At 35.9% G+C, this 25,789-nt stretch overlaps 1 protein-coding gene across 1 annotated transcript in view; it reads left to right on the top strand.

Moving 5' to 3' along the window:
* Positions 1 to 19,118, top strand: part of KCTD8 (potassium channel tetramerization domain containing 8) — an 89,537-nt gene extending 70,419 nt beyond the window's left edge. Inside the window, exon 2 of the mRNA XM_068188970.1 lies at positions 17,803 to 19,118. Within this exon, the coding sequence (XP_068045071.1) occupies positions 17,803 to 18,263 (461 nt within the window). The 3' untranslated portion in view covers positions 18,264 to 19,118. The remainder of the gene's footprint in view (positions 1 to 17,802) is intronic.
* The last annotated feature ends 6,671 nt before the right edge of the window (positions 19,119 to 25,789 follow it).

Below are 25,789 nucleotides of genomic sequence, written 5' to 3'. Positions count from 1 at the left end.
AGCATGTTGGGTACATGCTCTCCAGTTATGATGACAGGGTTTCACCGAAAGGTGGACCTGCTATCATTACACATAAACAGAGTTGTTAAGACAGTTTCCAAAAGATAAGAGCAGCATATATAGTTCTAAATAGATGATAAAATTTGTTTGAATCTCGCAGATCTTCTAACATAGTCTCATCTGTCTCCTCCCAGTATAAAGTTTGTGCAATATTTTTGGGTTTGGATTATTATTCTCATCTGCAACCAAAATATTTTGCAGCCCTGTCTTGTGAGAATGGAACACTGTCTGGATTCCACATGCTCTGCTGAGAGTTTGGCTGTTTATCACCATGTTTGTAGCAGCATGTATACAGTGCATGTGCTACTTCCAACTGTAGAGCACACTCCTGGGTAGACCTTCTTGGTAGGGTTTTTTTTTTTTTTGTTTGTTTGTTTTTCTGGGAAGAATGTAGGATTTTGGGTTTTGTATAACTGACCAGCTTCATTGTGAGTCATGACAGAAAGCAGGTTGCATTCATTTTCTGGTAAGTTGGTGCACTGCACTGTAAGCAATGTAGGCTGGGCAAAGGGAGGAAAGATTGCTTCTGCCTGGTGCTCTCACTGGGTGTACTGAGTGGACATGGGCTGCAAAGCTGCTAAGTGTGCAACTCCCAGAAAGAAAATCTGTCAGCCCACAGCACAAGCAATACAAGGAAGACCTGGTTTTGATTTTATTCTTCTCTTTCACCTTAACTTATCAAAAGATTTTGAGAAGTACCTATAAGAAAATTATCTATGGTATCCAGCCCAAAGCTGTAGCTAATTTGGGGATTTCGTCATAGATGTGGCTGGAAGGCAATTCCAAATTTACTGAATTTGTACTATCTCAAGCAACCACATGTGTATAAACTTATCAAACTGCAAAACCTTGTTGTTCTGGCTTGTTAGAAAGCTTCTGAACTTACAATTGGTTAAAAACAACTTATGTTTGTACAAACACTGTCATTTCTGTTTGCATTGTTTTTTCTTCCTTTGGGCTTTCAAATAAAAAAAGTATTTAAAAAAAGAGGAAAAAAGCTAGAAACACTTTCTTTAATTTTAATTGTCTTTTATAAGTGTGAGAATCCATAATTAAACACAGTATTCTGGGTCAGGTCTAACCTGTACCTTGCAGAGCGGTACAGTTTTTCCTTCTGGGTATTCCTCACTTGTTATATTATGAAATTGCATACAACTTCTTCTTTAATGACTGCATTACTTTGTTCAGGGGAGCTATGATCAATTAGCACAACCAATTCTTTGCTCTCCTTTTCTTTCCACTCAGATACTTAAAGAAGAAATTCTTATTGATAATTTCCAAGATGCATTTTTGTATCATTACCTTTCATCCTGTTTTTATTATTTAGGTCTTCAGCATGATTTTTCCTCTGTAATATCTTACAACTTTGTGTCGCCACATTTCTGCAGCATGTTTCTTTGCAAAGGTCATTACTACAGATATTAAATGAGACTCATCTCAAATATGATTCTGAACAAAAAAAAACACTTTTCTCTAGTTCAGCAATTCAATTTTCATCTTCACCTCCCATGTAGTCAAGTCTGTGGCCACCTTTGTATTCCTGTATAAGTCCTCCTCTTGTCTGGCTTTTTGCAGATGATTACTGCACAAATTTTACAATACTTTTCAAATGAGTGAGAAATTGTACTGATATCCTAGCAAAATATTTATTGCTCAAAATTCATCTTTTCATGCAGCTGCAGATTCTATTCCTATCGAAGTATTTATAGCACATCCATTACCAAAGTCCGAGAAACTGATGGCAAGCAGAAAAATACATGTTTACATATCAACCTCCTCAGAGGACTGCTGCATTTAAACACTGAAAGTTTTTCCTTCGTGTATGTAGTTTTGCAAAGCACTTACTGATTCTTCATACATAAATGCCCAGAAAAGTAAGGCATTACTTGTATTAAGTCATGTGTAAAATAGAAATAAAATGCATATAAATAGTGAAATATCTCAAATAGTTTTGTTTATTTTTTTTTATACAAAGCTACACATACAGTAGGAATCATTTTACAATCTAAGTTAAAATAAGTTATTTCAAAGAACACTTCAATAATAACATAAATGCAAAATGATGAGAGTTTAAATATTTTCATCTATCTGGTATTTTTAAGTTCTGTGACAAAAATGGTTAGTGCCATTTTACAGCACAGAGAATAACTCTGCCACTATTTTCTGTACAGTCCCATCTGAGAAACAGCTTTTTTTCTCCTTTCCTTGGTGACATTTTCTTTTTGGTTATTAAAAATAGAAAAGGACAGCTGCATACTTACATGTGCATTAACTTCATAAATTGTTAATCCTGAAAAGACATGCTGCTCAGAGAGGGGGTAAGTTTAATGCTGCAGACTGCCATTCAGTGACTATCACCGTTTCTTGCATTTGAAGTCATGCACATTAGACAATACTTGCTTCTCTATAAACTGAGCCCATTCTCAGGCTGTCCCTTGATACAAGCAAGAGTTTCATTTATTTCTGAAGAAACGCTCAAGTAGAAACAATAACTGACATGATTGTCTAGCTTGTGTCCCTGGGCAGAAGAGAGTGGGAAGCAAGTTTACAGCATGTCTTGAGGGTCAGCATGGATGCTTCTCCTTAGAGAGTGTCACCTCCCATCCCTTCCCTGAGGGCTCTTGCCTTGGGTGACACTGTTCTGACACATTGAGCCATGTGTCAAACATAAGCAGGATGTCTGGCCCCACCACCCTCGTGGTCAGCACTGCAGTGGACCTCTTTGCAGGAAGCAGGTGCCATTCTCCTACATGGTTGTTCATCAAAGCAGGGTTGGACAGGCACCCCCAGTGACATTAGGAACCTGCAGAGGCAGGCAGGGCAGAAAAGGAGCATGGCACAATCTTGTGGACACTTATGTACTGGTTAAAGAAGGATTTTTTTATGGATTTCATCCAGTGCTATTTTTGTTAGCTTTGTCTCAGCTACTGCATATACGATTTCCAAACCTCTTTCAGTTATTCACTTCCCAGCCGTAAGCTTTTGCTTGTACTTTATCGTTAAACTGAAATGCTTGATGTGCTTAGTAAAGTCTTTATCAAAGAAACATGAGGAGGCTAAACCTTGAAATTTTTCATTGCTTACATGACAGGAGAGTGGCAAATATCTCTAAGCTGTATTCTGGCTAAGGTAAAACTGAAATCCACATCAAAAAGAGAAGATTTAGGCATATGTGGTTGAACTTAGATAGCTAAGTGCAGCATGTCATCCTGAGAAACTCAACTCAGCTATCACTTCACTCTGGAAACACTTGCAATCTCTAGCGGAGTTTCCCTGTTTCCAGACTTTTAGCTGTCCATATGTCTGTGCCTGGACTGCCTACTGAGGTTGTTCCACAAAGCAGAAAATAATTCATCATCTAAAAATGATGAATCCTTTTCTAAAAACTATGTTTTAAAAACATATCTAAATAAAGAAACTGCAAAATATATAAAAAATTTATATAAAAATAAACTGCAATATTTCCAGTACAGAATGTAATACTAACAGAGTTTTTTTATGATGACCATGAAAACATTTCCAAGATTTTGTAAAGCAAGAGGTTTTAGCAGATGCTAAAAGGGAGCTGAGAACCTCCAGGTCCAGCTGTAGCACTGTTGAATATAGGAGCATGTCTGTCTTGCACATATTCAGGTTAATGTAGAAGAATAAAGGAGACAACAGAACCTGACTTGTCTTCTTATGTGTGAGCATGATGGAGATCAGAGCATCTTTAGCAACACTGCTGGCATGAAGCTGGATTCACAGCAGTGTAACTGTGTTCAGAATCCGAGCCATACTATAAGAAAGGTCTGAATAGCAGAACTGAAAATCTTATTGAGTGCAGCAATAGCAGTAGGAAGCAAAGGAGGTGATGATTTTGAAATATTGGCTGCCTCTACCTGCTGAGGAAATAAGTATGGATATATAATATAATATTTTGCCATTAGTAGAAATGTAATTCTGTATCTATACTTCTAGTACTGCATCTGTATTAACCATAGATACTGCTGCATAATTGAGAGATACCCTTATTCTAACTACCTTATCATACACATTAAAATGACTCCCATTTTTTGTCCCTTTCTGCCTTCTATTCTTTCATATAAAGACATTGAAAGAGCTTCAGACAAATATCATAAAAGGGATCTGTGGAATTATTGTTTCAGTTGTGTCACAGACTACTGTAAAGTGATGTAAGATGTGGAAAATATATGTAAAGTACTAGTTGTGTTCACAAAAAAAAGCTGTAATATTTTTTCAGTGAAAAATATGTTTCATCAAAAGTTGAAGTACTGTAAGTACGTAGATTTACATTAATTTCTTTCCTAGAAAAATAAAGGTAGTTTAAGAAGAAAAACAGATGATTTCCAAAAGTGTTTAAAGTTATTAAATAACTTCTATTTTTTTTTTCTTTTAACTTACATGGATTTCCCTATTTATTTTACATTATTTATAAAACATACAAGCATTTCACTTGCTGGAATGAAAAAACATATATTTAAAACAAAAGACAGAAGTCAAAACCCACCCAGAGAAAGAGAAAAAACACTTGTCCTTTAGACCCTAATATATTTTTAAAAATGCAGTATCTCAACTATGATTAAATACTAAAAAAACCCAATTGTGTTTTCTTTTTTCTTATTATGAACTTCTACCGAGGAGTGTAAAATATAAACGATATCATTGACAGTAAGTTGAAAACTACAATCAAAAATGTATTAAGTTTTCTCTGAAGAATGGTCTTTCTTCTAATACAAGGAACAGTTGGTGGTGTTTGTGTCAGAAAGCACTTCATGACTGGTTCATAAAATCCAGTTTAAAGAATTTCACTAAAGAAACAGAACTCATAGCCAAGATTGTACCTCTTAATTCATGTTAGTATAATTAGCAAAACCACACCCAGCTAGAGCAATGGAATAGCACCATAGTGCAGGCACCACTCCCACTTGTTGATCCCTGAAGCTTGGGTGTGGGAAAATAAAAGGATGTATAAAAGTTTCTCTTCCATCACTAAAAGTCCCTGCCAGTGCAAATCTCCCATCTGTGACCTTGCCTGGAATACACACAGCTCTAAATCTCTGCCCTTTGTGCACACTAAGCATGAGACAAAAGCTAGACCTGAAATGTGCAAGTTACAGTATCTTGTGAGAAGAATGTAGGACTCTATATCAGCATATCTTTCTTCCTTTTATCAACATTTGTTTACACTTTTTAAGTCTAATTAAAAAAAAATTGGAAGGGAGAATTTAATAAACTTTTGACTGTAGAGTGAAAATCAGACAAAGTCAATCATAAGCATCCTGGAGAACCAGACTCATAATCCCTGGGCTTTCATTCATCTTTTCTACTAAGGATTTTGACTTCCTTTGCTCTCCTAAATTTGTCAATCCACAGTAATGCTGTGACATACTACACACATCAGCAGACCAGAAATAGTAGTAAAAATATAAAGGGGACCACTTCTACAGTCACATGAGGTAAAACTGTTAACTAGTTTATGGTTTGGATTTTAATTTCTCTTGGTCCAGCTGTACTTTAATCTATAACCCTAAAATAAATTTGGAATTTATTTTGTAAGAAACCAGCACAATTTAATTTAATGAATTATTAGTATCCAGTTGTCATTTAGTATTTTCAGCTGCAGGTCTTGAAGCTTTTTACATAAGGGACAACTTACATTTTACAGGTTGAGAAACTCAGGAAGTGAGACAGAAGAATCCTGACTTTAATATTGGCATTGAAAAGCAAAAGAAAATTACATTTTCAGGCAAGAAAACCAATTTGTTCAGGGTAACTGCCTTGAATTTGAAAGCTTAATGTACAGCTGAATAGGAAAGATACACTATCATTGGTAAAGCCTGGTTAAATTATTTTAGCTTACAAGGAAATCAAAATAGAAGAAAAACAAGTCTGTAGGAAGAAAAATATTACACTACAGGAAGACTGAGGCCAGTGAATATAGCAAGAGAGGAGTATTTTGATCTTGGGTTCCTTTCTGAGGAATACTAAAAATGAGTAGGGCTCAGATATGCCTTTCCCTGATTTATCACTGTACAGATTGCACTTGGAAATCTGAGTCACTGAAGTTACATTGTTCTCCCCTGCCAGTCCTAAGGCACATACACTGGTCTTTTTTGTCACCTCTGGATGATGACAGAAAAGAAGTACCACCTCAGCTGTCATCACAAACAGATTTCAGTTGGGTTGGCTGTGTTGTTTCACTGTTTCCCAAGAAAAATTCATGTAATGAATTCAGCCTCTAGGGTATTTTATCTGTTTGTGGGCTTATTTTATATAGTCATAATACTTTGTTCATATGCATATATAATACTTTAACATGCAAATTATTTACAAACTATTTTGTTTTTTGCAGAGGAAAAAATAGGTGTTCTGTGCAAAATGAATTCATTATCCCTTACATATTGAGTAATTTTTTTTCACTTAAATATATACCCTATAAGTAATTTTGTTGTTTTTTGCATGTATATTCATATTTTCTGTAGCTTTGAATGAATACTTTGAATTATTCCATTAGGATGATCTAGGAATTTGGATCTAAAAAAAGTGAGTTGTTATCATTGGAATGTGTTTACATGGTTTAGGATGGAATGCCCCACACATATAATTTTGTGTTACTTTATTTTTCATGTACTGGACCTCAATGATAAAATAGGTGAATGGCACTGCTATAGTTGAAATGTAAATCTCAAATATGCTTCATGCTGCGTACACTGAAGTGAGAAGGACCTCACTGATGACCAACACTGTTACTTAAGGAAAGCTTTCAGCAAACATTTCTGGTCTTTTCACAGAATTGTTGCAGGTTGATAACTTTCTGTTATTGCAGGGACTGGCAAGGAAGGGCATAAACAAGACAAATATGATCTTGAGTATATTCTGAATTGCTTTGGTCTTAAATGCTTCAACCCGTAGGGTAATTCACTGTGGATTTTTGCCCAGTTCATATATTCACTGCTAGTTCTTGGTAATGAAACGTTACTGAGTTTGCATTTCCCATTGTTTTGCACTTGCCTGTTACCACTCTGTATCAGCCACTAAAGGTGGCTGATGTCTGAAATATTTCTTTAACATAAGACCTTTTCTAAGGCCAAAGCCGGTGCATGGTATTTTGACAGCTTCCTACTGCCATGTCTTATACACATCCTCTGAAGTCACATTAATTTATTTTGCATGCCAGAAGGAAAGACAAAAAAGAAAATTGAAAGAGCTAGAGGGAAGAAATGAAGATTTCCTATTTTTTTAAATCGACAGTGTAATTGATGCAGAAAAGTTATGTGATATGATACTCAGAAAAACAGTACTACTAGTACTGCGGTATTAGTGTAGTATCTGAAATTGAATGAGGAAACAAGCCACAAACATGATGGTTGATCATGTCTTTTTTATTGTTTTTCTCTCTTACTCATACTGTTAGAACAAAGTATCTGAGGCCACTGACAATCCCCAAAGAGGAGAGTTTGTACCAATAACTTATGAATAAACTTTCCTTCAAAGAACCTGTCAAAGCAAATACTCCTGAAACTTTGTGTTGGTCACTCTCCCTCTGCTTTAACTCATGCTGTAGCTTCTAAGAGAAGCAGTGATTTTGGACATGACTGAATCCCTGAAGTTCCACTGAAATATGTTTCTGACTGGTGGACCATATTTGAGCTGGCATTTTTTACATTCCATATATACTTTTATTGAGAGTAAACTGTATTTGTTGGGGGCATTATAAAGTCAATATATTTAACGTGTGTGTGTGTGTGTCTGAAGAAGGTAAGTCACTGCTTCATGCATGTTTCAAATTGCCATAAGCCATCACTGAGAGGTGCAGTCCTTTCCCATCAGTACGCTTTCCCATCCTCCCTCCGGTGCCTGTTGTTCTGGCACAAGCATTTATATGGCCACATAGGGAGCCACATCTGACAGCTGAGAATTTAAAATGAATTTAGGAAAAAAGAAATGTGAGTGGCTCAAAGAAGAGTGTTGCTTATCTGAGTGGAAAGAGATTCAGCTTCACATTGCTTAGAAGTCTGATAAGGGCTTTGCCAAACACAGACCTGGTGGCTAAAAGACTATTTCACACTTGAGCAGATGCCCAACCAATATTAATATTTACAAAGCAGAATGCAGCAGCCAGTAATGTGGTTGACTACAGACTGAAATGCCTGATTGACCAGCAGATAAATATGTTCTTAGAAGAAAGGGGAAGGTGAGAAAGGGAAATTATAATACTGGGCAACCTCAGAGGGACCCCCAGGGAATGGGGAGCCTATATCAGGGATAAACAGGGATATAGAAGTCAGTATCCCTCCCAAGGTCAACAGATACTTTCTCTGTTAACTGAGGATACCAAATAGAATAGGAAATAGAACTGAGAATCCAAACCCAGAGGTTAAGCAGTCATTTATAGTTTGTCCTGTGAGTCATAGGGGGGAGATGCATTTGGGATGTGTTTCTGTAATGTGGAGTGATTGTCTTTCTTTTTGTCACTTCTGCCATTTTGGAGCTTTAGCAAGTATGCTGTCAGCTTTTAATCTTTTTTTTTTTTTTTTTTCCTTTTTGTAACTTAAGCCTGCATCTAAGGTGAAGAAAATGGTTAAGAAAGAGCAGCTTAAAAACACTGAACATTCTTGACACTGAGATTCTCTGGTAGTGTCCAGTATCCTAGGTGTTGAAAGAGAAAGAAGGTACCTCTGCTTTTAGTACAAGGGCTAAAGTAGAAGCTGGAAGATGGGTCTGTGTCTTGGAACTCTTCCAGTGATCAGCATTAATGAATTAAACCTTCTCCCAGCACTAGTTAAGGAAAGAGCAACACAATCAAATATCCTGCGTTTGATCATTCCCCTAACTCCTTTTTGTGGTGTATTGAGAATATCACTAGATAAGTCTAACTGACTTTCAAAGGCCAAATTTATAATTTGGTGGCATTTAATATCAATTAGCTATTTATTTTAGGGATAATACTGTATATAAAAGGTAACTAATAAGCATTACTCATGGTCAGAACAAAATATTTTAGTTCTTTACTGAAAACCAGTCAAAAATAATGAGTCAAAAAATACAAGATCAGAGCTGAACATTAACTGACTAGATTGTAAATGAATGACAAGCACATCTGCCAAAACTTGCCAAGTTGTTACTGAAATAAAGCAATTGGGCCTATTCACTGTAACAAGTAAAGCTATGAAAGAAGTATGCTTTTTTATAAAGGATGTACTCATTTGTCGTCTATACCAATGCATTAATTTCTGAGATTATCCTTCAAGCATCAAAATTATTTTAAGTACCTATATTTTCAGATTTTGGGCAAGGGAAAAATATTTTTATAGGTGGAGAGAGAAAAAAAATCAACCATTCTACATGTCAAATACTTTTACATCAAATTACTTTCATTCTAAAATAGCCAAATCACTCAGTCATACTGCTGCTAGTATAGTATTTGTATTTTATTGCTATTACTCTGCTGTTAATGGAGAGTGGTACAGCACATGACCGCTCCTGAAGAATGTCATGATTTACCCAGGAGGTAACATGGAAAATGTGAACCATCTGGTTGACTCTGGAAATCTGTGTTGCCTGCTAGGAAATTGGCAGGTGACTTCATAATATTCCTTTAACTGGGATAGACTTTTTAATTTTGCTTCTAGGATTTTGCAGAAGATTGTGCAATCTGTTTGCTAAACAGTCCTTTCTTCAAGGGTAAACAGGAGGTTTGACATCTTTGGCTGAAAAATATTGACCTAGTGATAAAATCCAGAAATGGCTAAATCTGTCATGCATAATACTTAGTGGGTGGATATTGGCAGTATTGGTGGTTTCCTGACTTGGAATCTTTTGCTACAGATTCAGCTTGTCTTATCTATTCCAAACTTTCCTATTCCAAACTTTTCATTTTCTTGTTGTATGTCGAGCAGTGCATTAATGTCATAGCCATCTCTAACTTCCCAAATAAAAATATCGTCTTCAATGTTGGGACTCTGTTTGCAGTTGGATATGAAAACCAGTGGTCTTTCTTGTCATCTTATTATCTGCCTAGAAAAGACACTTTGCAGAATGATTTCAGAATTTTCAGATTAATGTATTTAATAAAAAACTGTGGTCTCTTTACTGGAATGCAACAAATTCCCTATGTCAGAATTTCCCTGTCTCTCTCCTATTTAAGTACTGTTTGGCCTAGCACAAAACCGAGCTGGAAAAGTAACAAATGGAAGAATGTGGGTAGCTTATTTGTTCAAAACAAGATTCAGGTGAAATATCTAGTGAATTCAAGCTGGGCGCAGAGGATTTATTATTCATTATTCTGTCATTCCATATAACAAAAATAGTTCCCTCTCTATATATTAATTAGTCTATGTCATGAATAATGATAATATGTAAAATAAAGTTTGACTGGAAAGAAGCAAAGAAATTTTTCTCATTGATTTATTTCACTCATTCTACTGCACCCTTTCTAGAAGTTAGTTTAACATCAGGTGGTAGTAAATGTGACAGTAAAATATTTTTATGTTTTTTTTTTTTTCTTTTGAGACAAAACACTTATCACTTAGAGGCATGTGGCCCTAATCTGAAAGATGAATTGGTTCATTCACTTCAAGTACCACATAACCATTCACACACCTTCAAGCTTAACACTATTAAAGGGTAATTTCCCCTGTGGGAGCTATGCCCAGCACAGATGCTGTCATTACACAGTGTCTTTTTATCTTTCCATGGCAGGTAAGGAGATTTAAATAAGAAGCTTCATCAAGAGTGCAATCACAGACATATTCTTCCTATTGAAATATCCATGGAATAGAAAATAAACACTCCTAAAAATCTTAAACAAAACATTACCAAGAAGACTTTGGTGTACAGTTCACACTGAAATTTTGTGTTGAAATCAAAGCATGTGAGATGCATCATGGGCTTGTAGAAAACAGGAAATATTGTGGGATAATTTGCATGTCCTATTAAATTCTGAATGTAGTAAATCAGTTCCAAGTAATCAAGGAGTATATTTTGCCTTCATCACTTATAATCATTATGATTTCTTTTTAATTTGCTCATAATTTCTTTATTTTTATGGGTTCTATATTCTATCAAAATTGATAATTAAGTCTGTGGTGAAGTTTTCTTTAGAACATAATATTCATATGTTTTTGCTCAAACGTTTGGACAAAAGTTCTATCTGCAGTAATTTTTCCTCATTTCATCTAAAGATGAATTGTCTCGGGAGGCCAATAAAAATATGCTGTCTAAATAAAGTACAGAAAAGTTATACAAATAATTCTTTGGTTTTTTTCTTTAAGAAGAGACAGTATTTTTTCACCTTATTTTCTCCATTAAATTGTTTTTCTAATAAGGTCTTTTTTTTTCGTTCACACTAGAATGAACAGGCTTTTTTTTTTTTATTAATTTTGTTTAATTTAAGCGCACAGAGTATGTTGTCTTTGAGTTAAATGGGACCAACAGTTATGTCTCAAACTTTCTTAAAAATTTTTGCAGTTTTGGACTCATTGGTCAGAATCCTCTTATCAGTGAAGCCAAACCAATTTACATGCCCTGTAGACAGGGATTTGAATTTTTGCCAGAACATAGGGCATGTTTACAAAACTGTTTTGATAAAGTATGAGTAACCTAAGTACTATTCTTCATGACAGAGAAGCCCTGCTGAGATTCACAAGCCTCTCTGTGGCAGTCTCGTTTGCCAGCCAACATGCTTGGCTTTCTTAAATCACATAAATTACAGGTTCTGCTCAAAGTACTGAAGTTGATATGTCAGCAGTGCTGGCCTTTTACCCAAGAACTTAGCACAGTAGTAAGTCAAAGCCTTATAGATACTAATCTCCCTTATGCCTGAGGGAAGTTAACTTACTTCTTCCAAATGAATATTTTACCCTGAAGTAGTTGAAAGTGAAAGGGACATGATTTTCAGGCTTTTTGAAGCTATTCTACTTTGCATTGACTATTGCCAAACCCATTTGGGTCAAAAAACACAAAAGTGTGAGCATTTGGCTATCCGTAGCAATGCGTCACTCTCCTCAAAGGAGGAAGAAAATAGGAAAGGCTGAATTTTAATCCTCCTTTTGCAGAAATGCTTTGCTATTATATACTAAGCATTCTTCAGATCAAGCCTTTAATTCAAGAAGTGGTTTGGAATTTTGTACCAGATGAAACTCACTTTGGAAACTGAATGCTTTTTTACTTGAAGCAATTTGATGCCACACAGCATAAGGACTCCTACACAGAATTTTATTCCATGAAAATTTCTATGCTGAGCTCTTCAGTTTTTCCCATAAGTGCAAGCTGTCTAGAGCAGAGCTTGTCAAGAGCACTTAGGTATTTCTCACACTATATATTCAGTTATTAGTATGTTTTGTTTAATATGTTCATAATGGATGAAGTTCATCCATGGTCAGAGGGACAGCCAAGCACTGCACAGCCCTTAATTCATATGTAGGCCTGCATATTAGCCTTAAAATAGACATTCAATGGGACATGGCCTTCCTTCCTCCCTTGTCCCTCATCCTCCAGAACTAAGTTAAATGTAAACTGTGATAACTAAACTTAGTAGTGAAGTTTTCTTGACAAACTGTATGGAGTTAAACCCACATAAACTCTTACTGCTAGGTCCAAGGAGTGGATTTAGCTTTGATTTTTGATAAATAGGACAGAGTGCAGTAGTCAGAAAGCACCTTGTAAATTTGCTGGCCATAAAGGTACAGTTTTAACCTACAAGTCTAATGGTAAGAGTCCAGCTGAGTCCTGTGCAGGTCTTGAAGTGAATTCATGTGTTGAGCTGAGCAGGATTTTCTTCTGAAATTGGAAATACTATTAATATGCCACTGAAAATGTCAGGGGTTTAGAGTTATCCTTTCAGAGCTCTTAAAAGTAATCTTTTTTATAAATAAAGTGAAATTAGACATAAAAGGTAATCATTTACCATTGAAGTGTGACATTAAGTACTCAAACTTATGGTAATGAAAGTGTTCCCACAGTAGCCATAATCTGTCATCAGATTTCACAGGTGACTTCTCTCTAAGCTTTCAGTGTAGTGTAATACTTCCAGTCTTGGTGAAAGGTAATAAAAAACCCAGATATATTAGATGAGTAAGTCATCAATGTGAGATTAGACAAGTATTCTTTTCTTTAATTGTATATTAATTATAGTTAATTTTATTTAGATTCTAAAGATTAAATCATAAAACACAATAGGTTTCATTTTATATTCTCTGTGTGCATAACATAATTTTGAGAGAGGAGGTGGAGGAGACATTTATTCAGGGGTTTAATATATCTGTGTTCCAGACTAAAGGTCCTGTGTAGCCTCTAAAAATAAGGACTTTTCACTATGTGAAACAATGGAGAAAATATTGCATTTTAAGCAAAGTCATGTACAAGTCACATAATGCAAAAATTATGAATCAAACTGCAAATAATATCATTGAATTAGATATAATTTCTTCTGCTGATACAAATAAAAGTAACTTCTGTTCTCATTGCTATTATGTTCCTGAACCATCCCATACAATGCCAGTTTAAGTTTAAAACCCTGTTGCCGTCCTATTTTCATTTTTTAAAAATCTGCTAGAACAATGAAGTTTATTTACTGTTTCACTATTTTACATCATAATTTTGATAACAATTTTGCTGCAATTTTTTGAAGATATTCTTGAAAGAAAAAATGTTCTTAAAGGTCTTCAATAAATATAAAGTATTTACAAAACATTTATTGCTTATGCAGGAGTTAGTTTTGTTTATGGCTATATCATTTCAAATGAACTGATTTAATTAACTGGATTATTTCATTATTTCAATAGACTGTATCAAGTAGTGCTGAGTTTGGGTTTTTAAGTATATTTGAAGAAACAGGAAAGTATGAAGATAAAATGCCCTCAACTTTTTTTTTTTACTAAAATTATATCACAGAAAGACTCAAGATTTTGGGTTTGTTAGTTTGATTTTTTTTTTAATTGGTTTAGGTTTTTACTTAAATCAACAAACAGGTTTTATTTTATTGTGCCAGCAAGGGAATCCATAAAACTCAAATCAGTTCACTTCTTTTATGCATATTTTCTGAAACAACAGTAAAAGATAGCATGTTTCTAGCAGATTTCATACTTCTTGATTGAGGTGGTGCATATTGAATGCATATGAAGTGTTGGTTATGTTTTTTTCCCAAATGACCATTTTTATATCAGCTTCAACTCATCTACATGTCTTGCATCCAGTTATAACCATTGTACTCCAGACTATGATTTTCCATTATTCATTTCAACACAATAGTTACTAAAATAACTGACTGCTGCCGTCTATACATATGTTCACAACTTTTTACATTTTGCAGTAAAAATAAACTGAATTATATTTAAAAAATTATCTTTCAGACACTGTAGGAATAAAGTAGCTGAGTGAGGAAATTAATTCATGCATCTGAATTCCTGTGCATACAGGAAACCAGGCATTTGACTGAAGAAAGGAGAATCCTAAAGAATTATTTGGGTTGAAAGGGATCTTTAAAGGCCATCTAGTCCAACCCCACCTGCAATGAAGGTTGGACATCTTCAACTACATTGAATTTCTCAGAGTCCAGCCTGACCTTAAATGTTTCCTGGGATGGGGCATCCATCTTCTCTCTGGGCAACCTGTTCCAGTGCCTCATCACACTCACTGCAAAAACTTCCTTTGTTATATCTAGTCTACATTTACCCTCTTTAGTTTAAAATCATTATTCCTTGTCAAATTGCAACAGGCCCTACTAAAAAGCATCTCCTCTTCTATCTTGTAGACCCTTTAGCATTGGAAGGCTGCAAAAGGTCTCCCCAGAAGCCTCAGTTCTCTAGGCTGAACAACCCTAACTCTCCCAGCCTGACTTCCTTGCACTGTCTTACATGTGGACTTGGCAGTGTCAGGTTAGGAGTAAGACTTGATGATCTTAAAGGTTTTTTCCAGCCTAAATGATCCCATGTGCACAGTGGAGCAAATATACCTTCTCTGAGTTTTTAAGAACTATTCTGCACTCCTGGAAAATAAGTAGTTTCAGGTAGACTGAACTACTTGAATGTCTTTGGTGTTGTCCTGGAATAGCTGAGGAGGTACAGTGAAAAGTGTGGCAGCAGAAAGGGCAGTAACGATATGTTTTTTGAATTAGAAAGGTAGCTAAATTTATCCAATAATCCCTGATGTTGAAAATTCAACAAATCTTTTGTAGATCCTTCTATATATATATTAAAATTCTATTGGGTTTTAGCAAAAAATACTGTGAGGAAAACCTCCCCTGTAGCAGAACTGTTGCTTCTGTTAATAACACACTACTGAAAAAGCAGTGCATAGGCATATAATGACTTCTTTGTGAGGGAAGATTTGTTAATTTTTAAAAGGAGAGGTGTGGGAGAAACTTGTGTTTCAATTCAAGTCCTTACGAATTTCAGTGATTCAGTGGAGCATATGGAGCTCACTGCTGTAAGATACTGAACCTCAGGGCTGTGATCCAAAAAAGCATTTAAATACCTGCCTATTGTCATGCTCCTGAATAATCTTATAGCAGGAAATGGATCTTTTTATATTCTTGAAGGTGTATTTCAATGTGCTTTTCTGAAATAGATCCTTAGTACATTGCAGGTTTGAGTTCATGATAAGCAAGGAGTACCAATAAAGAACTAAGTACAGAGCAACCAACAAGAAATAACATCTTGATAGATTAAGATGCAGTAAAAGAAATGGGCAGGAAAGAGATTTGAAGACTACTGAGTACTGCAAACAAAAAGCTCTAGTTTCTAAGTGTTGTTATATTTGAAGAAACCAAGATTATAAACTAGATTAGATATTGATGTTAATCATGTTACTGAAAATCAGAGTAACAATACTGAAATCACTGTCTGATTAATGACTCCGTTTGATAATTGCATGCTGCAAAGCCAGAGTAGTTCCATAATGCCAGCTGACTCTCAATTTAGCATATTCATATAATCGTTTGAGTTATGAAATGAAATGCTAGATACAACATTAGAAGGAAGGCATGTAAATCTATTTAAGAAGGTGATCAAACTTCTGAAAGAGAAAGAGGAGAGAAATTGGTGCAGCCTTGGGTTAAATATAATGAAGTAGAAAATTGCTTCTGTTTTTCACTCTGCGTAATCTAAGTACAAACCCTGTAGTATTGTTGTCTCTCTTTGGCTCTTGATTGTTCATGGGTTTCTGACACAGAAATGGGACACAGCATATCGGGATGCTGGCTAAAACAAAAGAAAAGCAGGTTGTTGAATGCTGCTATTGTTAGACTAATCTTTCTTTTCCTTTGTGTATTGCTTTGTTTTGTTTTCCCCACACCCATCTCATATAAAATACTGCAATCTTGTTAGGTTCCTTTGAGTCACAAAACTGCATTGTCAAAAAGACCACTGGGGTGGTCATATTGCTTCTGCACTTTTTGTAATTGTAATTGCATTTCTAATTTGTAATTCTGAACAACAAAATGCTAAGTGAATCAAAAATCTTGCAACTCTGTCCCAGTGACCCAAGGTAGAACTGTCAACTGAGTTTTGGTACTGGCAATGGCAGTTAACCGATGCTGGTGGTGTCTGTAGGGATACTGTAGGGATAATCTAGTTTTCATAAGATATTTAGATACCCAACCTGTTTGGACACTTTTAGGATTTGTAGCAAACACACAACTGCCACTAAATCCCCACTCTATGTTTTCATTTAGATCCTTAAACATCTTTGAAATTTTTCTCTTTGGTCCCGTCCAACACTCCTTAAACTCCGTAGATATTTCTGTCATCTTTAGGTAGTGTCCTAAATTAAGATTGTGACATTTATATGATGTCAGCATAGCATCATTTCACTTCGCAGCTGGAATTTTGAAATAAGTCTTCAAAACTGAAAATGCTTGTACAGATTTAGTGGCTGCCACTTAATTTTCACAATCATATTCTGCATAAGACTTCAAAGCAAAAATGATATATGGAGGGAATAAGAGCCTAGATCTGATTTTCAGGCATGTGAATTGCTGAGCAGTGCCTGCCAAGAGGCTGGTGGGCCACTCCCCCTGCCATGGCTGAGTGCCTGTTCACCCGTTAACTTCATAACCTCCTTTTCCCTGCCAGCCTGTGCAGCAGGAGGTGTACAGCTGAATTCTGAGATTGCACCAAGTCTGGGTAACAACTGACAGTAAGAAGTGCAGTGAAATCATTATAGGATAAAAAAACCCAAAATCTTAAAGCCTCTGTCAGCAGTGAGCGATCTCTCTGTTATCCTAGGTTTAATACTCCTTTTTGTGTCTAGGCCTTCTGCAGACTTAGACTGTTCAGGGAAGGTGAATTAAGAGCTTCCAAAAAAAATTAAAATCAAAATCCTTGGAATATTTTTATTCAAGTGAAGGGCTTGCAAATTGTACAGTAGTATTTCCCTTATACAACCAAATCTAATTTATCACAATAAACTTCTTGCAGTGTAATAGGAAACTAGTTCATTTAAACTTGTGTGCAAGGATTTCCAGTGCAGCTAATTTGTGAGCATCGTGCATGCTTCGTTACCTGGATTCTGATGCAGGCAGTGAAGTTATTCTTGCTGTAAACATTTTTAGGAGTGAGAATTTTGAGGAGCAGACCTTCAATTTGTGTACCAGTTGGGTATAGTTTTGTTGCCTACAAGGAAATGACACCAACTTTTGCCAGCTGAGACTCTGAATCGTGTTTTTCTTTATGGTATCAGATCAGTTTTATGTGTAAAGCAGTGCTTGCTTAACACTTTTTTTCTCCTGCTTTATATTAGGGCCCCCCCAGCGAACTGTTTCCCCCAAACAAGACCATGAAGAAAGGAAGCACGACAAAGTTTTGGACAAGGGCAGTGAAAGTGGGACTTCCTGTAATGAGTTGTCCACCTCAAGCTGTGACAGCCACTCAGAAGCGAGCACCCCTCAAGAAAATGCCACCAGCACTCAGCCATCCACAGCCCACCAGCCAAATACCCTGACATTGGATCGTCCATCTAAGAAGGCCCCGGTGCAGTGGATGCCAGCACCAGACAAACGCAGGAACAGTGAACTCTTTCAAACTCTCATTAGCAAGTCCAGAGAAACAAATCTTTCCAAAAAGAAGGTGTGTGAAAAGCTGAGTGTTGAGGAAGAAATGAGAAGATGTATTCAAGATTTTAAAAAAATCCACATTCCAGATTACTTTCCAGAGCGCAAACGTCCCTGGCAGTCTGAACTCTTACAGAAATATGGGTTATAGTAATCAACTCTTTCCTGACGTATCTCTGAGGCATTTGATGTTTGCTACATTGCCTCTTACTGATGTCCTCTTCCTGGCCGACTCTGCCACCAGAGCTATTCCTGCTGCTTATTTCTTTCTGTGAACAGTGGATGTTGGATAGTACATGTTTTTCTTTAAAAATATATATATATAAAGATAGAAATTTTAAAAATGCAAAAGATGTCTCATCTAAACCATTTCATAATAACAAAAAAAAAATTGCATGGTCAAGAAAGATGGTTTTTGAACCACAGTCAGTTGAGCTTCATTATTATTTTGGAACGTAACAAATAAAAATCTCAATCATCAGTTAACACCTCATTTTATGTCACCATTAAAAATGACTCAGACTTGCTAAGGGTGAAGACAAACAGGGTTTAAAATTCAATTGAACTGGTTTTGGAACTAATTCCCAACATTCTCTCAATGTTAATGCAATAAATCAAATACCTATTTTGCATGAGCACAATATTACAAATAAATCACACAAGAACAAGAGGTTGTCTGTTGCTTGGAGAATTACTTGTTTGATACCAAGCCTATAAACGTAAAATGTCTAAGGGATTGAATTTACTTTGTTCGGGATCTGTGATTTTTTTGTGTGTACAGTGTTCTGTATGTAAGGATGGTGTATATATGCCTTATGTTGTTTTATTATTGCACCAACAACGTTCATCTATTAGTGCTTGTCAGGATTATTTCTGTGAAATGCAAATTTATGGCAGATTGTGAAAACTGGTTTGATGGTCTGAAAGTTTTTGTTATGTTAGTCGCTAAAATTGGAGGAAAATAAAAGAGACTTTAATGTATTTATTAAAAGAACCATCTAGTAGATTTTCTTGGCTGTTGTTTTTGCCTCTCCTTTTTAAATAGAATCAAGCAAGTTTTTACTTTTTGTTCAATATTTTCGTAACTAGTCTGCTGGAAATAAAAAAAAAAAAAAAAACATTTCAAGAGTGGGAAAAAATATTTACGGTAGTGCAGTTTAATTGGAACTGCCATACAGACCCTTAGAGAAAGAGAGTTATGCTAAGAAGCAGCACAGGATAAACTAAAAAATTGAGTGGTTTTACTAGCAGAGCGGAAAGCAGTTCCAGTTTGACAAGTTCACAAAAATCAGCTTAGAAATAGAAAATTTAAAAGACTACAGCAGAGTGTGTGTTCTACATTTACAAATGAAAAGTTTCTGTGAATAGTCAGCTCTGTATGGCAAACCTGTTATCTCAGCTCAGATACAGGAAAATAAATCCCTTTCTCATTACAGGAACAACAAAAAGACAACTGTGGTTCAGACAGCCACAGCTGAAATGGGTAAGGACTGCTGGAGTTCACAAAAGAGCTGCTGAGTTCTTACAGATTTCAAATTATTACTGTGAGCACACAAATATACACATCCACATTTAGAAGGGTTAATCTCCATACATGTTCTATAGCACTAACTGCACACTTGTGTCAGAAGAGATGTTTTACATCTTATGGTAATTTTAAATGGTTTAGCTAAAATGGTTTATGGTTTTTAAATGGTTTTAGCTAAAGTAAAGAGGACTTCTTGTATTCTAATTTCCAGGGTTAATCCTGATACCTGTATTACTTTTTAGTCCTCTAAAAGGCCACTTTCAAAAACTTCTAAGAGTTTTTTAGAAGCAATTTCATTCACCAATTCTTTCCTTAACCTATCTAGAGCTAGATTTTCTCCTATTCAGATAGTTAGTTGGCTTCAGCATATTTTGACTACATTTCAATAGCTTGAAGGACCATACCTGGGATAAGTCTAGTCAGAACTGATACAGACAGTATGAGATCATTTGGCATCTCAGGTTTGCCTTTATGTTCCTTCCTTGCTTCTTCCTGGTCCAAAAGACTCATTCTTTCCTTTGAAAGTTTAATGCTTCTTAGAAAACTTTAGCATTTACTTTCTATCTTTTCTAATCTTCCTATTCTTTACCTGATGAAACTTCCAACTGTTTAATCATCACTTATCCTCCAGGGAATACAGTTCTAGTTTTACTTACTCCAAAATTACCCTAATACTGAGATCTTTTTTCCACCTGGGATTATACATTTTAGATGCAGACAGCATCTTGAACATTCCTAGTAAACCTGGTTGAATTTGAAGGCTTGTTTTGCCTTCCTAGTTATTCTCAGTATTCCAGGAAGTAACTGCCTGAGGAATGCTTAGGTGATTTTTTGATCTGTCTATTGGTTTTGTCAGTATATAAATATTTTTAGGAGCTTTTTTTTTTTCTTTTATTATACTGCCTAAAATTTCTCAAAACATATTGATTCATTCTTGAGGAGAACAGAGTACTATGTTGATATGTATTTTTCATATATGAGTACTGTGAGATTTTTGATAACCTTAATCACTTTCCATGTGTTCATGAGGCATGTGAGTGATGTGGCAGATGAATGACATTACTGCTACTTGGTAACCACAGTAGCATCTTAAGACAAAGTGATTTGATTTTGGAATTAGACAGTGTACACTGTCCTTCATTCAGAGTGAAAAATTCTAATGTGTTGTGGTCAGAGAGAGGGGAGGAACCACAGGCCATGAGAATCCCTCAGTTGTATTCTCTAATTCCTGTCACACTTTTCATCCAGTTCACCCAGGTAGAGCTCCAACCCTATCTATATAGTTATTATTATACAGTTTTCAGACAATTAGGGAGAACACAAGCTGAGACATTCAGTGGAATGGGATTTTGTGGATGTTGAGATGGCTAGGGTTGGTTGGAAGCTCCCAGGTGTTACGAGAGAATTGTAAATTAGAAGCACTTGGATTGTTTTGTATTGTCTTACATTCTTCTTATGTTCCCATGATAGCTACTTTTTCTTGTTTCATTTTAGAAATAAGATTTTTTCATTCTTTTTATTTTAGTCTTCTTATTCTCTTCTTTTCAGCTATTCACTTTATTACACACTGGAATAGTCTACCATGGGAATCTGTGCCTTTTATTGGGTTTTAGCAGATGCAGTCAGCACATTAAATATCCACTCTGTTTGAAGCTTATGAAGATAATGTTCTTCTGAAAAAAAAAACAAAAAACCAAAACAAAACAAAACAAAATAACCAACAAAAATCCAAATACTGATATTGGTAAATCCTCAATTATAATAATAATTTGGGTTGGAAGGAACCTTTCAAAGGTCATCTAGTCCAACCCTCCTGCAATGATCACAGACATCTTCAACTAAATCAGGTTGCTGGGAAACCTCTTCCGGAGTCTCACCACTCTCATCATAAGAAATATCTTACTCATAACTAGTCAGAATCTATCTTCTTAGTTTAAAACCATTAAGCCTTTTCCTTTCACAACAGGCCCTACTAAATGTTTGTCTGCATCTTTCTTATAATCTTGTATTTTCTAATTATCATATCTGTGTCTCTCCAGGTCAGAGGGGAGGACGTTGTGGGGATTGTGTCAAAGGCCTTACATAAGTACAGATAATTCTGTAGCTCTTCCCTGTCCACTGATGCAGTCACTCCATCATAGAAGACCACTGGATTGTCAGGCAGGACTTTTCCTTGGTGAAGCTGTGCTGGCTGTCTGCCATAATACAGCTTTTAAGAGGATCTGTTCCATGATCTTCCCAGATACACAGGTGAGGCTGACAGGTCAGTAGTTCTTAGGGTCCTCATTTCCATCCTTTTCAAAGATGGGTGCGAATTTGGTTCAGTATAATTAAAGACTAGCTAGGTTTCAGTGAACAATTTAGTGGTAGGTTTAAGTGATAATTGCTTTGATAAAATTTATTTTTAAATTTAAATAAGGAAAACATACAAAGAAGTAATTTAACATGTAAATTCAGCAAGGACATTTCTGGAAGGAAAGCAATAGAGTTCTTGCTTCTGCAGATTTTCTTTCTAAATCAACACAATTCCTTACATTATGGTCTTAATGAGAATTCAACATGGAATATATATCCCATTATGTTTTTCCCATGAGCTTAATTCTTAATATTTGACATGTTCAGAAATACGGAAAGATATAGTCTAGATTAAAATTTGAAACAGATAAAAATAAAATCTTCCTTTATAAGTAATCTCCCATTTAAGCTAATACTTCATGAGAGTAATGAATTAGAATATGATTAGAATAGTTATTGTTGTTCATATTTATTCACTAGATAAGCGAGTGAATCAAGAAGTGTAACATCATAGATGTTACATACACCAGTTATTGTTCTAACTGAATGATGGGGACTAGAGATAGTTTTGCCATACAGTGATGATTACCCTTGAAAAGGTGTGAACAAAGCTCAGAATGACATGCTTGACTAGTCTATTACTGAAGGATTATTGCATTAACAAAAATGCTTAAGTATTAGAATAATTGAAATGAATTCTAAAATAGAATTTTAGAATTCACTTTGATTTCCTTTGAATTAATACAATATGATAAATTGCATAAAATGCATAATTTTATGGTCTCCTGTAAAAAAATGGTTCTTACACAATATAGTTTGACTTGCTAATGTTGTCTTTGTTCAAGTAATGATATTTAAAAATATACTTCCTACTGGAGGTGGAAAACCCAAATTAGTAACAAGAGGGCAATATTGAGTTCCTTTTACAAGTGACTCATGAACTGAACCAGGCTCTTTGGGATGCTCAGAATTTATCAAGAAATCTTCAGGTTTCTGCAGGATTGCACCACTCATGTGGCTCATCATAAAAATAACATTCACACATTACTTCAGCTAATATATTAGAGGCAAGCAAGTAGTTTCTCATTTTCCAGGATCTGTTATCTAGAAGAGGTTTTCATCCTGCTTGATGTTTTCCACTCTGCCCCTCTCTTTTTCATTGTTACCATGGACTTCACAGTCACTTTTATTTGAGAGCTTATCTATTCCTTGCCTGAAGACACATATTCAAATTCAGAAGAGACTAGACTACACTGGAAACTGGTGAGGGAAGCTCTACACACTGGCAGTGTTACTGGTTCGAATAACTTCAGCACTGCTACCAAGACGATGCCATAAAGCACAAGCTGGAAGGCACAGTCACATTGCCCTGCAACTTGTGATTTGTTTCAGACTGTCAGGTGGCACATTCCTTCAGCAAAGACCAGTCCTCCATTGAAACAAGCCACAAAGTCATTTTTCACTGATTAATGAACCACTGCTGCTGTCAGTGTTCTTTGGCCACCTACACCTGCTGTGTGATGGTACTGCAGCTAAACTGGACATCCCAGTTCAGAGATGGTGGTGCTGGGCTGCACAAGGCAGGTGCAGGTAAAAGCTGGGAGAGCTTTTCCTCACACCATCCACTCATTCATGGGGATATATAGCTTGTTGCAGGCTGCTATAGTGGGTACTTGCCTTCATACCAGAACACCTTACATCACTATCTGAAGTGGGATTCTTGTTTTATTCTGGTGGATTATTACTGTTCGCACAGAAAACAGCCATTCAGTGGGACCAAATCCCAGTATTCTGATGTGTAGAACCATAGCAGAAGATGGCAATCTCTCCTCCTTTAGCAAAGTCTTCCTTCTTTGAAATTGGTCTTGTGACAGCATGAAGTGGGGTGCTGAGAAAAGAGAGTACAAATGGTGCCCAGAAGAGAAACAGCTCCGACTGTGTTCCCATCTGTTTGGAGCCTGGCACCCTGGCAATCCTCAGCTGCAGGCAATTAGGTTGTGTAAGGCACACTGGGGAAAAGCACAAATGGAATCAATACAGTTAGTGATGAATATAACAAAAAAAGTATTTGAGAATTTTCTCCTCCCATAAGGACTCTTCCTGTTCTTACTGGGCCATCTCTTTGCCTCAGGTAATAAGGAAAAGGAATTACGAAAAACAGTAATTGACCAGATGGATATAGTGGGAATATCCATGGCCCTATGTGGCATTGTCTATTGAAATGTCTGTTTCTTCACCATGTTAATGTTACTTTATGTTATTTTATATACATAAAAGGGAAATATAGAAATAGCTTGATGGAATTCGTTCTAAGACCCTAGTTCATATAATCCTTCATAGACATATTAGATGAAGTCCTAGCAGCAAGCATGTTAGGTGTTTCAATTACAGTGCAGTGTAATTTTTAGCAAGCAGTTACCCCAGAACAGATGAGTACCAGTAACAAGAAGTAAATTAAATTTACATAAAAAGAATGGAAATTATAAATATGCAATAAATAATCTTTCCAGATTCCAAAGCAACATTTAATTCTGAAATACTATCACTTACCTCTTATCTGCTCAGCATGCATGCAATTCATTATTTTAACATCAATCAATTGATAATGGAGAAACTTAGATTTCTCCTTATATATTACTGAAAGATTGTTGTCTTCATAAATATATATTGTACATAGTAAATGTAAAGTTTTGAGAGCAGGCAACACCTGATAGAATATTTTTCATCCCTACTGGATCGCTAGTTTGTCCTAGAAGGAATTGTGAAAACTATCAATCAATGACCCTTAAAAGCTTTATTCCCTGTTTCTCTACCTATTTAGGTGAATTGTGTGTTTCATATGGTGTCATTTCTGTTGAAGGTAGCATTTGATTCAATGCAGCACAAAATAGTCACTGACAGTGTGGCCCTGAATTGTTCTGATTTATACCTATCCCTGATTTAAATTACATTAGTAAGCTTCTGACACGAGCAGTTTAGGTGACTGCTGAATGATTGAACGCCTGTCACACAGTCAAGAAATGAGCTTAAAGAAAATAGGGGTAAGAGTAGTCCTCCATTCCACTGTGGATTTGGAGGCATCCCAAAGGATTAAAAGACCCAGCCCCTGCAGGACATGTCACATGATGCTTCAGTCTCTGTATGGGAGGGATGAGGGGCCCTTGTGTATCCTTTGGCAAGGGCAAGATTGCTTTCACCATCTTGCAGAACTAAGTCCAGTCTTCAGGAAAAAAGTTGCTCTTTCACAGGTTTTATAATGCCAGTCCTGAATGTCCTCATGGAAAAATTTAAGAGTGCCTTCTTGCTCTCTGATGGAAAGGTAGGCTTGACTTCTGTTTTTGTCACTTAAGTCACTAAATTCATGTGGACAGTTACCCGAAGCTTCCGTGGCAATTTAAGGACTGTTGTTTCAAATATGTCTCATGACTCTTCTTGAGCTTCTTCCAACTGTTCAAGAGTATTTTGGGAAAGAGGATGCACATATTCTAGTTTTGGTCAGTAATGGAAGGACAGAGGTAGGGAAAAAAGATTATTCCTTTCCTGCAATGTGGTCAGGTGTTTCCATATATAGAATTATTAATTGCTTTTATATTGCAAATTATGTCACCTTTTTTCTTTCATTTTTCCCCCCATTGCTTTTTCTTGGAAATATGCAGCCCAGATTTTCAATTATTTCTAACCAGGCTGCTTTATTCAAATGTTCATTCATATTTTACTTTTCTCTATGTTTCTAAATACTTTTGAGTCCTTTTTTTTAAAATCGAATTTCATGAACATTCCATTTACTTTAGCTTTGAGAAGATGGCAAGCAAAACATATGAAAGAGATCTTTGAAGGCACAAAGAAATCTCAAA

The sequence above is a fragment of the Anomalospiza imberbis genome, chromosome 4, assembly GCF_031753505.1.
Source record: "Anomalospiza imberbis isolate Cuckoo-Finch-1a 21T00152 chromosome 4, ASM3175350v1, whole genome shotgun sequence".
Classification (NCBI taxonomy): Eukaryota; Metazoa; Chordata; class Aves; order Passeriformes; family Viduidae; genus Anomalospiza; species Anomalospiza imberbis.
The sequence above is the reverse complement of the archived record's forward strand: the minus strand, read 5'-3'. Positions and strand labels throughout refer to the sequence as shown.